At 47.3% G+C, this 16,209-nt stretch overlaps 1 protein-coding gene across 1 annotated transcript in view; it reads left to right on the top strand.

Moving 5' to 3' along the window:
• The first annotated feature begins 8,943 nt into the window (after nucleotides 1-8,943).
• Nucleotides 8,944-16,209, top strand: part of SKIL (SKI like proto-oncogene) — a 32,146-nt gene continuing 24,880 nt past the window's right edge. Inside the window, exons 1-2 of the mRNA XM_035133268.2 lie at nucleotides 8,944-9,151; nucleotides 13,774-15,573. Of these exons, the coding sequence (XP_034989159.1) occupies nucleotides 14,473-15,573 (1,101 nt within the window). The 5' untranslated portion in view covers nucleotides 8,944-9,151; nucleotides 13,774-14,472. The remainder of the gene's footprint in view (nucleotides 9,152-13,773; nucleotides 15,574-16,209) is intronic.

Here is a 16,209-nt window from a genome sequence, read left to right as displayed (position 1 = left end):
CAATTCCTACCTCTGAATGGAATTGAATAATTTTGGTAAGCATGCATAAGGGACGCGGGTGGCACTGTGGGTTAAACCACTGAGCCTAGGGCTTGAGCTCCCTTTGCTTGGTCCCAGCTCCTGCCAACTTAGCAGTTCTGTTGTGTATTGAGTCAAAGGATTTTATATCTGTATTACTATTGTCTGTATTTGCATTAGGATAAAGTAACTGCCTTTTGGTTCCAGAGGGTACAGCTACTATTGGTTCATTTAAGCTGCTGTATTTGGATCCTCTGTCTTATTGGTTTCCTCCAAAAGGCAGCACTGTGATTGCTTGATATTGTTCCCTCCAAAATGTATCCCTTCCTAGCTAGTCCCCTGTCCCTATAAATGTAGCTTTCCTCTCCTCAGTCTTCAGTCTTGTTCACTTTAATAAAGAGCTGTTACTAGAGAACTGTCTCCAGCATGTTTTGTCAAGAGAGCTGAAATCACAAACCCCACGTCACAACAACTGGCGACGAAGGTGGGATCCGGAATGCTGAGGAGCGGTTAAACACAACCCTGCCTCAGAGTCCGGATTGCAGCTGAGAACAAGACTCACTGGCCAGCTGAGAAGACGACCCTGCCCGCTAGGACAATGGAGAGTCCAAGGGTATTGGAGCCCTTCCAGCCATCAGAGCCCCACACCTGGGAAGACTACGTTGAACGCTTCGAGTTCTTTGCAGTGGCTCAAGGGATCACCGATGCCAGCAAAAGAAGGGCCACATTCCTGAGCTACTGTGGGCCCGAGACCTTCAAGCTGGCCAAGGCATTACTTGCTCCAGCGAAGCTGAGTGAGACATCTCTCAAAGATATTCTTGCCTGCCTAACAAGCCACTTGGCGCCTACTGAGACCAAGATGGCCCGGCGGATGGAGTTCCATAAGAGGCAGCAGCATGCTGGGGAGTCTGTATCCACATTTCTGGCTGAACTCCGGAAGCTCGCTCAGCACTGCGGCTTCCAAAATCTGGAAGAGACTCTCCTGGATCGGTTTATTGGTGGTCTGAGCAGCAAGAAAGCCAGAAGACGCATCGTGGCTAAAGAAGAGGTTACCCTTGCTTCAGCCTTGAAAGAGGCCACCGCCACGGAGAATTATGAAAGAGAGGAGCTTGATGCCAGTCGCAAGGCCACTAAGCCACAGATAGAAGTTGCGCATGCCATGGACGAGCTAGAGGCTACTCCGAGCCAGAGCCCAGTCCGTGGGGTCGAGTCGGTGCGTCAGGCCTGCACAGTGCACAGAGATCGCCGAGGCAGTTGCCCAGGTTGTGGCGGAAACCATGAAAGGAAGAGTTGTCGTTTCAGGGATGCTATCTGCCGGACGTGCGGAAGGACGGGTCACATCGCCAGGGTCTGTAGATCGGCGGCGTCGGGAGCGACAGGAGCACCTAGACTGGAGCATCGCAGACCACCCACAGCAACTCGTTTTCTAAAGGACTGCCACTACGTAACGGAGATCAACGGGAGGGCCGTGCAGTTTCCAGCGCAAGGCAAGGCACACGTCAAGGTGAAGATTGAGGGTCAGCAGTGCGACATGGAGGTGGACTCCGGATCCGCATTCACCATCGTGTCGGACCAGACCGCGAAGACATTCTTCCCCAGGGGTAAGTTGCCCCCTCTGGAGCCCTTTCCGGCAACCTTGCAGTCGTACTCAGCAGGCCGCATCCATGTTATGGGAATGTGTGCCGTGAGAGTACAGTTCCGGGACAAACAGGCTGTACTCAAACTGGTGATTGCGAAGGGCAGTCGCCCCAGTCTCCTGGGCACTGACTGGTTCCCTGCCCTGGGACTGAGTATCTCAGGGCTTAATTCAATCCAAACCTGCCCTGAGATGAGCGAGGCATTATGCAAGGAATTTGCTGGTCTCTTTAATGGAAAACTGGGTTGTTATAAAGGGCCCCCAGTTGACTTCGAGTTGGACCCCGGGGTGGCTCCAATCCGACTCAAACCAAGGCGAGTGCCATTTGCACTGCAACCCAAGATCGAGGCAGAGCTGGATAAATTGGTCAAGCAGGGAGTTCTCTCACCCGTGGACTCTGCTAAGTGGGAGACTCCAATCGTCACGCCCCTTAAAGCAAATGGGGAAGTCAGGATATGTGCAGATTACAAATGTACTATCAATAAGGCTCTCAGGGGAAACTCATACCCCATTCCAGTCGTATCACATCTGTTGGCTAAACTGGCTGGGGGCAAGGTGTTCGCCAAAATTGACCTGGCACAAGCTTACCAACAGCTGCCAGTAACCCCACAATCAGCGGAAGCACAGACTATTGTCACACATAAAGGGGCGTTCAGAGTTAACAGATTACAGTTCGGAGTTTGTGTGGCCCCAGGGATTTTTCAAGGGCTCATGGAACGCCTGTTAAGAGGTCTGCCGGGGGTCTTGCCATTTTTTGATGATGTTTTGATTGCTGGAAAAGACCCACAGGAACTGGTTGCGCGTGTCCGTGCAGTGTTGCTCAAGTTCAAGGAGGTGGGGTTGCAACTGAAAAAAGAAAAATGCAGTTTTGGGGTGCCAACTGTGGATTTCTTGGGGTTTAAAATTGATGCATCAGGCATCCACCCCACAGATGCTAAGATTAAGGCCATCATCGAGGCACCACGACCACAGAACAAGACGGAGTTGCAGTCATTCCTGGGACTTATTAACTTTTATCATTCGTTCTTACCCCAGAAAGCTTCGGTAGCTGAACCATTACATAGACTATTGCAGAAAAAGAATGTGTGGCGATGGGGGCGGGAGCAGCAGAAGGCTTTTGACTCCTTGCGAGGAATGCTGAGTAGCAGGAGCGTCCTTGCTCATTATGATGAGTCAAAGCCGCTGGTCCTGGCATGTGATGCCTCTCAATACGGTCTGGGGGCTGTGCTGAGTCATAGGGAACCGGATGGGTCGGAAAAGCCCATCTCTTTCTATTCCCGTACGTTGTCGCCCACAGAGCGCAACTATGCTCAAATTGATAAAGAGGCACTGGCTATTGTGTCCGGAATCAAAAGGTTCTATGATTATTTGTACGGTCGCCATTTCTCCATTGAAACGGACCACAAACCACTGTTAGGGTTGTTCAACCCAAACAAACAAACGCCACAAATTCTCTCCCCCAGACTGTTGCGTTGGTCAATATTCCTGAATGGGTTCCAGTACACCTTGACCCATGTGCCGGGGAAACAGTTGTGCCATGCTGATGCGCTGAGTCGATTGCCCCTTCCTGGCGGGAGCAATGAGGATCCTGCTCCGGCGGAGCACATTATGATGCTAGAAACACTTCCGGGGGCTCCTGTAACAGCTACGGATATAGCTGAGAAAACTAGGAAAGATGCTGTTCTCTCCCGTGTGCTCACTTGGGTGGGGAGGGGGTGGCCAGGTGGTCCGCATGAAGAAAAATTCAGGCCTTATGCGACAAGGCAGCACGAATTGTCCATGCATAAGGGTTGTCTCCTATGGGGAGATAGGGTGATAATCCCAGCACCACTGAGAAACAGGGTTCTTGAGACGCTTCACATGGGACACCCGGGAATGGTCAGGATGAAGTCGCTAGCCCGATGTTATGTGTGGTGGCCTGGAATGGACCAGAACATAGAACAATGGGTACGAACATGCAAGGCATGCCAAGAGGTGCGGCCAGAAGTGGCCAGAGCACCAGTCCACTGGTGGGAGCAGTCCAGGACTCCCTGGAGCCGGCTGCACATAGATTTTGCTGGGCCATTCCAAGGGAAGGTCTTTTTTGGTTATCGTTGATGCATATTCCAAATGGTTAGAAGTGGCGATGGTCCCTAGCATGGCATCAGCTGCCGTAATCAAGGTGTTGAGGCAGCTGTTTGCTACCCACGGGTTACCTGAGACCATTGTATCAGATAATGGGGCAGCTTTTGTATCCCAAGAATTCAGGGCATTCTTGGCTGATAACTTTATAAGAGGGGTCACATCCGCGCCCTTTCACCCATCCTCCAATGGGCAGGCTGAGCGCATGGTAAGAACAGCCAAAGAATCCATTGCGCGCTTAATGGAGGGTAACTGGTCGGCTCGCATTGCGCGAATGTTATTTTTGCAGCATGCGACGCCGTGTACTGCGACGGGCAAGTCGCCAGCCGAGCTGCTCTTAGGTAGAAGACTGGTAACGGTGCTGGATTATGTCCACCCAGATAAAATGCCAAACCGTAATTCAAGAGCAACCCCCCAGGCTGAGACTGACACAACAAGGTATCTCGCCCCTGAAGATCTGGTCTGGGTGAGGAACTATTCACGAGGTCCGCGGTGGGTGGCCGGTGTGATCACCCGGGCTAGTGGACCTGTGTCCTATTATGTGACCTTGGAAAATGGGCAAGTTTGGAAGAGACATATAGATCAGCTGAGGCGCCGGGCGCTCAGCAGGGAGGAGTCAGATAATTCATCCCTGGCTAATGACGCACAGCTGCAAGACCAGAGTGAAAATGGTCCAGAGGTACAGTCACCAGGGGCTTCAGCAAATGAACCAGGGTCTGCTAGTCCTCATGATGACGAGGTACAGGTCGGGGACCCTGAGATGTCTGGGACTCCCTCTGTTCCTGATGAAACCCCTATAGCAGCCCCTCCACCACAGGTAACACCCAATCCAGAACCTGCAACACCTGTTGTCAGGAGATCAGGTAGAAGTTGTAGGACCCCACAGTACCTGAGGGATTACGTCTGCTGTGCTCACTAGGGGGGGAGGGGTGTTGTGTATTGAGTCAAAGGATTTTATATCTGTATTACTATTGTCTGTATTTGCATTAGGATAAAGTAACTGCCTTTTGGTTCCAGAGGGTACAGCTACTATTGGTTCATTTAAGCTGCTGTATTTGGATCCTCTGTCTTATTGGTTTCCTCCAAAAGGCAGCACTGTGATTGCTTGATATTGTTCCCTCCAAAATGTATCCCTTCCTAGCTAGTCCCCTGTCCCTATAAATGTAGCTTTCCTCTCCTCAGTCTTCAGTCTTGTTCACTTTAATAAAGAGCTGTTACTAGAGAACTGTCTCCAGCATGTTTTGTCAAGAGAGCTGAAATCACAAACCCCACGTCACAACAAGTTCGAAAGCACGTCAAAGTGCAAGTAGATACGGTAAATAGGTACCGCCCCAAGCGGGAAGGTAAACAGCGTTTCCGTGCGCTACTCTGGTTCGCCAGAAGCGCCTTTGTCATGCTGGCCACATGACCTGGAAGCTGTACGCTGGCTCCCTCGGCCAATAATGCGAGATGAGCACCGCAACCCCAGAGTCGGTCACAACTGGACCTAATGGTCAGGGGTCCCTTTACCTTTACCTTTATGCGTTATAATACCGCTTACCTATGTAACAGTGCTAGTAATGGTTAGGTTACTCTGGGGTTACTCTGGGGTTAAGGATGTTAACCCAGTTCATCGGGCAGAATTTGCAGGTCCCTACGGAACAAATAAGGAATCCAGCCACCAACCGGAGCAAATAGCGTACATTGACTTTTAAATAGGTGACATTGACTTTTAAAACTTCCCACCATATCCCAGGATACAGTTCGCACAGCATCATTGATACATCAAATTTACCTCACTGACATGTCACCAAAGGGGAGGGGTAGACAGGGGTTACATTAGTTCAACCTTGGCAAACATGTCCAGACAAGCCCTTGGTTCAAGATTACCATAAGCAGACATGTCAGGGCAAGATCCAGGTACAGTACCCCTATTTTAAGACACCGTCTTATATTTATTTTACTCAAGAAAATAAGCCTATGGCTTATTTGCCCTATGGCTTATTTTCTGGGGGTGTCTTATTTTTTTTATTACTGTTATCCTCGATCCAGCGACCTGCCGGCCGGCGCCGATGAACACTGCGCGGAACACCGGATTGAGGAAGCGGCCTGCAGGGTCAGCACCCAGCAGCGCCGCAGGGAGACCACCTCAATCCAGTGCGGCACTGCTGGGCGCCGACTCTGCAGACCGGCTTCTCGATCCAGCACTCCATGCGGCGCTGATCAGCGCCAACCTGGCAGACCGCCTCCTCGATCTGCCGCTCTGTGTGGCGCTGCTGAGCGCCGACCCTGCAGGCCGCCTCCTCCTCCTGCCGCGGCTGGCGTGCTGGGTCCCGCTGGCTGGCTGGGGCGCTCGGTGGTCTTGCTCCGCGCGGTGCGGAGGTATGTCTTATTTTCAGGGTATGTCTTATACAGTATTTCACAAATCCTTAAACATCCTGCTACGGCTTATTTTATGACTACGTCTTAAAATAGGGGAAACACAGTATAAGACTAGCATAGGCAAACACCTCTGAAGTCCCACCCATCAAAGTACAATAGAACTTCCTTTGCATGTCTGGACCCCTTGGCAAGTCTGGTGATGGGATTAGGCTTTCCTTGGCCATCAATCAGCTCAGCAATTGTCACCTCTGGGCACTTCCTGGAGTCCCCTTTTCAAGGGCAAAATAGCATTGGAATGGAGGAAACTGGCAAAGGAGTTGATTTTATATGATTTTTTAAGCTACCGGTACTGAAGGTAACTTCCCTGAGAAAGCTAGAGAGTTCCAGAAAAACATCTGCTTCTGCTTCATTGACTACGCAAAAGCATTTGACTGTGTCGACCACAGCAAACTATGGCAAGTTCTTAAAGAAATGAGAGTGCCTGATCACCTCATCTGTCTCCTGAGAAATCTCTATGTGGGACAAGAAGCTACAGTTAGAACTGGATATGGAATAACTGATTGGTTCAAAATTGGGAAAGGAGTACAACAAGGCTGTATATTGTCTCCCTGCTTATTTAACTTATATGCAGAATTCATCATGCGAAAGGCTGGACTGGATGAATCCCAAGCCAAAATTAAGATTGCTGGAAGAAATATCAACAACCTCAGATATGCTGATGACACAACCTTGATGGCAGAAAGTGAGGAGGAATTAAATAGCCTTTTAATGAGGGTGAAAGAGGAGAGCGCAAAATACAGCCTGAAGCTCAATATATATATATATAAAACAAGATCATGGCCACTGGTCCCGTCACCTCCTGGCAAATAGAAGGGGAAGAAATGGAGGCAGTGAGAGATTTTACTTTCTTGGGTTCCATGATCACTGCAGATGGTGACAGCAGTCACAAAATTAAAAGACGCCTGCTTCTTGGGAGAATAGCAATGAAAACCTAGACAGCATCTTAAAAAGCAGAGACATCACCTTGCTGACAAAGGTCCGTATAATATAGTTAAAGCTATGGTTTTCCCAGTAGTAATGTATGGAAGTGAGAGCTGGACCATAAAGAAGGCTGATCGCCGAAAAATTGATGCTTTTGAATTATGGTGCTGGAGGAGACACTTGAGAGTCCCATGGACTGCAAGAAGATCAAACCCATCCATTCTGAAGGAAATCAACACTGAGTACTCACTAAGGACAGATCCTGAAGCTGAGGCTCCAATACTTTGGCCACCTCCCTGGAAAAGACCTTGATGCTGGGAAAGATTGAGGGCACAAGGAGAAGGGGACGACCTATCCAGGGCAGTTTGCTCCCCATTGCACCTTGCTGCCTATACCCTTTTGCTCTTACATCAGCTAAAGTTAAACTATGTCCAATGTAAATAAATTTGCTTGAATTCATCCTTTTCCCTCTCCCTTTGCTTTCCTTTGCCAAAAATTGGATGGGGTAAATTTCTTTAGCAAACACCTGCTATACATATATTGATACACTGTATTAATTAAAATAAGCTCAGGGTGGTTTACATTACAGTAGAGATGTGCCTTCCTAGCAACTTCTTGGGCTGTGTGAACCTATATCTGGATTGTGGCCCATACAATGGCATGTGTTGACAGAAAATAGTGCATGTGCATACATGTGTGTGTTGTACTATGTGTGCAATCTATTACACTGCTTGCTATTTATTTTCCCCTTCCTTCTCACCCGAATCTTTGTGGCAAAGCTTAGCGGAAAAGCTAACTGCTGGTGCCCATGAGTCTTCAACTGTGTGTTTACACTTTGGTTGCTGGGCAGTATGCTTTTTCAGCTTTAAAAGAGTTGAATTAGTGACAAACTTTCACCCAATTACTGGCCGGTAGGAGCAAAGAAGCAGGCAAAACTGGGCGAAGTGTTTTGACTAGGCAAGCTGAGGACAAACAAGAACAGGCAGTTTCACCGTGAGATAAGGGTGGTCGCCCCGGGAGGCAGACAGACAGACAAAGATCTGAGTCAGAGCCGCAATCCACTTGGGAAGTCTAGTGCCCTCGAGTTAATTGTTATGCGGGGAATGCCTTTGGCTTTCCTGTCTCAGACATCAAAATCTCCGGGGTAGCTATCCCCGCAACCGCAGTGGAGACGAGCCGACGGATCAGACGAAACCAAGTAAATAACTACTGTAGTAAGAAACAACGTAAAAACCGCAGTATTCAGCTGACTTCCCCGCACTAGCGTTGCTTTCGAGACGTTCTAGACGCGTGCATTCCAGAGGGCGCCGTGGTTCACTCGTTTATTTTTCCTGCGGGAAACCCAACATGGGCTTTTCGATCCCCGCGTAACGTGTGAACTGACGCTGAGGAGAAATGCGGCACAGGGAAGCGGAGGGCAGACAGGAAGACGCGGGCAGCGGAGCCATTCGGTTGTTGGGTGGCCTGGGAAGAGCGAAAGGAGGGATGGTAGGGGTGCGAGGGGAAGACGTATATCACTGTGTTTATATTCTGTGGGGACGTGGTGGCGACCTGGTGGGAAAGATGTAAGTGGGGAAAGGCGGACACCAACGGGAACAGCTCTGAAAATTCCGCGGTTAGTAGGAGGACACGGCGGCGCAGACGGGCTGGCTTTCTCCCAGGCAAACAGAAAGGGAAGGGAAAGTATTGCCTCACGCGCTCTTTCCCTCAGAGACACACACACACACACAGCGCCAGAGCCAGCGCCAGCGCCAGCCAGCAGCTGGCCCAGACAGTGGGCGGGGCTTGGCGGGGCGCGCGCTCCTGGAGGGTTCGTGCCCGCGCGCCGCCGCCTCCGTCTCAGTCACGGTGGTTTTTCCACCACCACCATCGCCGCCGCCGCCGCCTCCTCCTTCCTTCCTCCTCCTCTGTCTCCGCAGTGAGGTCACGGGTGGGCGGCGCGTCAGCGGCTTCTGCTCCTCTGTCGGGGGCAGCCCGGCTGTGAGGTATGGACGGTGAAGCGGGGGAAAGGACGCTCGCTTCCCTCGGAGGAAGGTGAGGCCGGCCGGCGGGACCCTCTCGGGGAGGAGAAGCGGGACAGGGGGGGTTGGGCGTGAGGGGGGGGGGAGACGAGGGTGTATGTATGGGGAGGGGGACGCCGTGTTTATACTGAGGCAATGGGGGGAGAGAGAAAGGGATGGTCCCGGGGAGGAAGGGTGATGGGGGAGGGGAATGGAGTGGGGTTAGCCGAGAGCAGTTGCTGTGTGTGTGTGTGTAGGGATGGTGTGTGTGATTGCAAAGGGGGTGCCGGGGGGGGGGAAGGCTCGCCTCCTGTCCGGATGGGGGATGGGAAATAGGCTTCCTTTTTGGAGGTGGTGGGGGTAATTATTACTTAGTGAGTGTTGTGTGTGTGTCGGAGAAGGATCGCCTGCGCGATGGGAATCGGACTTACAACCTCCCTCAAAAAAAAAGAGGGGGGGAAAGGATTTCCTTAAACATTATTTATTTAATGCAATAAACTAGACAAATATGCACGAGTGGGGTGGGTGGAGGGAGGTTGTTCTGGAGAGCAACGTCGGCCTGGGAAGGGAAGCTGTGGCGTCGGGGGGTTGGGGTAGGACAGAGAGAGAAGGGGCGATACGGCTGGAAGGGGAGGAGGTTAAAATCTGAGGGCGTCTTTGGAGAGACTCTTTGCAGACTCTCCGCCCCACACGGCCTAACCTTCCCTCCCCCCGCCGCCTCTCTGCTAGCTAGACTTAACCTTCCTCGCCGCCTGTCGGGGGAGGAGCGTCTGCAGCAGCAGGTTAAGTCTGATGCCAGAAGGGAAAGGAGTTTAGTTCAGGGCAGGGCAGGGAAATTCCACGAGAAGAGGAGTTTGAGTTGGGGTTCTGGAGCTGGAGGTGTGGAAGGAGATTCCTAATAGAAGGCGGTCGGAGGAACCGGGGGTGGGGGTGGGGGGTGGGCCAGCAGCAGCAGCAGCAGCTTCTACCAGGAATGATTCAGCGCAGGATGTCGTGGTGGGGCTGGGGGGTGGAGGGCCGCTTTTGTCGGGACCGCAGACCGGGGTTTGCAAGCAAAGGCACACTGACATTGGCTGTGGGAATGTTAAGTCATTGGTTTAGGATGTTTCATGACTTGAGAACAGAAGTGTTTGTGGACAAGGAGTTTCCAGTCTATAAGGTACTGAGTGAGTTGCTTTCAAAGATTTCCAGCTGCAGGGAACCTTTTCCACACAGACTGACTTGGCTGCTGAGGAACCCCTTGCTCACCTGCTCTGGAATGCCTGCATATTGCAGAGGATTCTGGGAAATGTTCTAGGGTGTGCACACTGTTCGTGCAATCTGGTGGGCCTCCCCGTTGCTCGGTGAGTGGATCTTAGAATAGACAAAATCTTCAATAGGTCGTTTGCAAAGGCAGGGTGGTGGAAAGTACTGAGTGAGCTTTCAAGGAAGCTTGTTTACCATCTTCCCATTGAGGATGCCCTTATACCTTTCTAAGGAATCATCTGAAGCAGTTTAAAAATTAGTGCCATGAAGGCTAGTAGCCTTTTCTGCAGTGGCTTCCTGTTTGTGGAATATTCTCCCCAGGGAGGTTCACCTGGCACCTTCATCGTACACCTTTAGGCGCCAGATGAAACCGTTCCTCTTCAACCAGGCTTTGAGCTAACATCCTATATCATTTTAAATGTGTTTGTGTTCTTGTTTTGTTTTTATTATGTATATTGTGTTTTTATCTTGAATTTTTATGCTGTGAGCTGCCCTGAGATCTACGGATGAAGGGTGGTATGCAAATTTAAATAATAAAAATACAGGTATTTATATATTTGAGTGTTTCTTCAGGAGGTGGCTTACTGTGAATTAATGCAAAAAGATGTTGAGAGAAGAAATTCTGTGAGATTTTGCATGTCTTTGGGAGGGTAGAATAAAGGGAATCTTAGGTGGATATTAGTAAGGTTAATGGTTCTTTGTGACACCTTGAATGATTTTTAGGGGAAAGTCTTTCTCTGTGATTCTTTTCATAGGGCTAGGTTTGGAAGGAGTGTGGTAATTTAACAAAAAGTTACTCTGGGAAGTGGGAAGCTCTGATTGTCTTTGGGGTAAAATAAATCATGTAATTGTGGTATGTGTGTTGAGGAAGTCTGGAGAAAGACTATTTTGAAAGCATATGCATTTAGTCATGGGAGAAGTGGGCTGATTTACATGGTAGATTTTTGAAACTAGTGATGTTAGGGAGTGAGGAACTCCTGTGCTAAATGTATCCCACCCCCCACAAAAATGCTGAGTATTAACTAGAAACTAGAAGGGATGGGTATAAGCGTTGAAAGGGAAAGTGCACTGCTTTTTTTTAAAAAATACATTATGCTGGAGTTGCTTTGTCTGAAGCAACAGTAGTGTTGTCATTCTTTATTATTGCATGAGAAACAGAAGTTCCAAATGTAAAATGTGTATGGTTGCAGTGCAAGTATTTGTGTTTTGTATACCAGTTTCAAAAGGCTAAAGGGAACGTTGATTTTCCTAGGACTGTCTTCTGCTGTAAGGTAAAGGTAAAGGGGCCCCTGACCATCAGGTCCAGTCATGTCTGACTCTGGGGTTGCAGTGCTCATCTCGCTCTATAGGCCGAGGGAGCCAGCATTTGTCCGCAGACAGCTTCCGGGTCATGTGGCCAGCATGACAAAGCTGCTTCTGGTGAACCAGAGCAGCACACGGAAACGCCGTTTACCTTCCCGCCATTTATCTACTTGCACTTTTGACGTTCTTTCGAACTGCTAGGTTGGCAGGAGCTGGGACAGAGCAACGGGAGCTCACCCCGTTGCAGGGATTCGAACCGCCGACCTTCTGATCAGCAAGCCCTGATCAGATCCTGAATTTACCAAGTATGAGAGAGAAGTGCTCCTTTTTTTCAATTCTACAAATTCCAAGAGTATTTTTTTTTACTTAAACATGCAATAATTTGTTTCCAGACAATTATTGTTTTCTAATCACCCCTGTATTTCTAAATAACCTCTATTGTGTAGATTCACTGTGTGAGGAAAAGGTAATTGAGAGGGGTTGGAGACAGCAGAGATAACAAATATGAGAGGGGGTTGGAGACAGCAGAGATAACAAATATGTGAATTGGGAGGGGGTGAGAAATGCATTACAGAGAGAGAGAGAGAGAGAGAGAGAGAGAGAGATTTATGGGGAAATGTTGGAGAATTCTGAGACCAGGAAATAGCAATTGGGGCAAGAGGAGAAGGGAACAAAGCTGGTGGGAGAGAAACTAACACTTGCTTCCCCAACGTTGTTCCATTCCCCTTCAAAATAGGTTATGGGGTAAATACTGAGTGGAATGTGAGTAAAGTGAGCAGAATATGTAGGGGAGGAGAGGAGAAGTCAAGTGGAATGTCTGCTTAGCTTACATTCTGCCTAGCTAACTTCAGGACCTGTATTATATGCAGGACAGGCTGTCATTTCATAATATGTCTAAACAGTTAATACATTAAAATGGAGGGGGTGGATAAGATATCAGGAGTGCACATGTCTGTATTGTTGAATATGCACAGGTGAATAAATGGGGGAGAAGAAATATAAAGATGTGTGCCAGAAGAAAACATGCCTCCTTCCCCCACAAGTAGGGCTAGGCAGCTTTTGGAAATCCTGAGCCATTTAAGGCTTTATAGGTAAAAATCAGCACTTTGAATTGGGCCTGGGAACTAATCGGCAGTTAGGATTGGTGGGTCAGGATGTAATATGCTCAAACCTTCTTTCCCCAGTGAGCAACCTGGCCACCAGTTCCTGCACTAGTTGAAATTTCCAAACTGTCTTCAGAGGCAGCCCTATGTATAACACATCACAGTAATCTAACCTACAGGTTACCAGAGCATAGACAACAGTGGTTAGATAGAGGTGCAGATAGAAGTGCAGCTGGGCCACCTGCCAAAGCTGATGGAAGGACTCTACACAACTGAGGCCACCTGAGCCTCAAGCGACACTAAAGGATCCAGAAGTACTTCAAACTGCATATCTGCTACTTCTGAGGCATTGCAACGCCTTCAAGAGCAGGCAGCCTCCCATCCATCCAGTCTAGGGAACTGCTCTAGATCTGGATTGAGCTTCAGTTTGTTGGCTGTCATCCAGTCCATTGCCAAGGCAAGATCTTGAGAGATCATGGATTTCTTGTGAATAGTTTTGGTTCTAAGGGAAAATACGCATAGCAATCTCTGTTATTCGACTATTCTTGATTAAGTGTCTGAAAGTAATGCCCAGAATATTTTAACAAGATAAGCTTCTGTAACTCAAGCTTGCACTCTCACTGATCAAAATACCGTGTTTCTCATATTATAAGACACGTCTTATATTTATTTTTTCCTAAAAAAAAAACACACTATGGCTTATTTTCAGGGGATGTCTTATTTTTTCCCTCCTCCTCCTGCCGCGGCCAGCATTGCTGCTGCGCCTATCACTATGTCTTATTTTCAGGGTATGGCTTATATTCCTTGACTGCTTAAAAATCCTGCTATGGCTTATTTTATGGGTATGTCTTAAAATATGAGAAACAGGGTATGTTAGTTCGGGAAACACTATTGCTGTGTTAAGTGTGCATATTTAGAATATATGAATTTAATTTGAAACTGTTTGATTGCTTTGGTACTTTTCTGATTATAAAATACCTGTCTGTTTTTCTACCCCCCCATTCAGATTTTGTGAAAGGATGAACCCAAGAAATCAATTTTGCTGATGGCTGGGAGCTTATTTTCATTATTTGCAATGGTCGCCTTTATACATATAGTCACAACCAGCAATCTAGGATCAACTTCCAGTCGAGTGTTTATTGGTGAATTAATACTGAGACTGATGGAACTGGAAAACTTTGTTGGACACTAAATCCAAAACCTTATCTATGATAGTGCGAATAACAAGATTGATACATACAGCTCCAGTCCCTCTAACTTATAAAAGTGTAGGTTTGAAAGCAGCGCATCTCAGACTGTGAGAACTTCTGTGTTCTGATCGAAGAGCCTGTAGACATTGAAATCTCATTCAAAGCTTAACTTTGTACTAAATCACAGTTTTCTATTGGATCAAAATCACTGGATCAATTGCAAGACCAGTGACTTGAAGATTTGAGGAAAACATTTTTATATGTGCATTGGGTTGTTCATTTTATATTTAGTTAATTAGAGAAAAAGTATTTTTGAATGACATATTTCTAGGTGATTCCTTAGCTTCAAAGGCTGTGATTTTAAATGCAAAGTGTTGAACTTTGCATTTTCCTCCTTTGGTGTCTTATTTAATTAAAAGCAGCCATACTGGTTGAGCAGCTGAGACAACCAGGAATTGAGATTTGAAAGACCTGCCAGTGATCAAACCTCAGAGTCACCTATCTAAAGTTTAGCTATGGAAGCTCCACAGACAAACTTTCCCCATGGTTGTCAGCCAAAGCAGAAGGGGTCTGCAGCAGAAGAAGAGGACAGTCCTCCAGCAAAAAAAGCTATGACAGAAATGCATGTAAAACAAATACAAACTGTGGTAAATAAATTGTCAACAATAAAGAAGGAACAGTTGGATGAATGTGAAGAAAACTTTATGGAGGACAGAGAGGAAGATGCCAAACCGAACACTGCTGCAGCATCTGAGCCCTTGAACTTAAATCCAGGGCTGAAACATACACTGGCACAATTCCACTTAAGTAGCCAGAGTTCGCTGGGAGGACCAGCAGCATTTTCTGCTCGCCATTCTCAAGAAAGCACGTCTTCTGTCTTTGTACCTCTTCCATCGCCCCAGATCCTTCCTGGTCCACTGCTTGTTCCTTCCGACAGCTCTACAGAGCTGACACAGACTGTATTGGAAGGGGAGTCTATATCTTGTTTTAATGTTGGAGGGGAAAAGAGACTTTGCTTGCCTCAAGTGTTGAATTCTGTGCTCCGTGACTTTTCTTTACAGCAAATTAACACAGTGTGCGATGAACTTTACATCTATTGCTCTAGGTGCACTTCAGACCAGCTTCACATCTTAAAGGTTTTGGGAATCCTTCCGTTTAATGCCCCTTCTTGTGGGCTGATCACACTGACTGATGCTCAGAGACTATGCAATGCATTGCTGCGCCCTCGCACTTTCCCTCAAAATGGCAGCCTGCTTCACGCGAAGAATTCACTGGCCCAGCTAAAAGAGACAGGTGGTGCCTTTGAAGTAGAGCACGAATGCTTGGGAAAGTGTCAGGGTTTATTTGCTCCACAGTTTTATCTTCAGCCAGATTCGCCATGTATCCAGTGTTTAGAGTGCTATTCAATGTTTTCTCCCCAAACATTTGTGATGCATTCTCATCGAGCTCCTGACAAGAGGACCTGCCACTGGGGCTTTGAATCAGCTAAATGGCATTGCTATCTTCAGATTAACAAAAAATATTTAGGCAAGCCAGAAGAGAGAAATATGAAGCGTCTCTTGGAAGAAATGAAAGAAAAATTCAGCATGAAAAATCAGAAAATAATCCAGGCTAAAGTAAGTTTATTTATGGTTGTAAAATATTTGCATTTAATTAACATTTAAAATTGCATTAAAAGTATTCTAAATATGTGTTTCCTAAATGTAAATTTGGACCCTTTAAATTTTTGAAAAACGTAAGTTATCAGGAAGTGCTATCATGGCAAATACAACAAAATAATACTTTAGTGTTTTTAAACCCAGGGATATTAGATAAGCTAACAAGTTTGTAATTTTACTTCTTGCTTCCTAACTGACTTAAGTGCATGGAACATCAATTAACATTGATGTACAGACTTGCCTGTTTGATTTTACTTCACACACACGCATGCATGCTTGTTATAAATAGCTTGGCAGCAGGCAATGATAAATGTAACCATGGAGCAGTGTCCATTCTACAAAATTTGAGTTAGTCTTTTTCATTAGGTGTTACATGTTGTAAACTGTTCCACAATTAAATATGGCTAAGAAAATAGTTAGAAGTCATTGTGCTTTATTTTAAAAGAGCACCAAAAGAATACAGATAACGAGACCCACAGATATCTTTTATGCTGGAGCATAGTGTTTAAATATCTATAATTATCTTTCCCATTATTATTATTGTGTCTACTTTTAAAAGCCCAGAAGTACCTCGTATTTTCAGCCTTCTAAACA

This window comes from Zootoca vivipara, chromosome 5, assembly GCF_963506605.1.
Source record: "Zootoca vivipara chromosome 5, rZooViv1.1, whole genome shotgun sequence".
Taxonomy (NCBI): domain Eukaryota; kingdom Metazoa; phylum Chordata; class Lepidosauria; order Squamata; family Lacertidae; genus Zootoca; species Zootoca vivipara.
The sequence above is the reverse complement of the archived record's forward strand: the minus strand, read 5'-3'. Positions and strand labels throughout refer to the sequence as shown.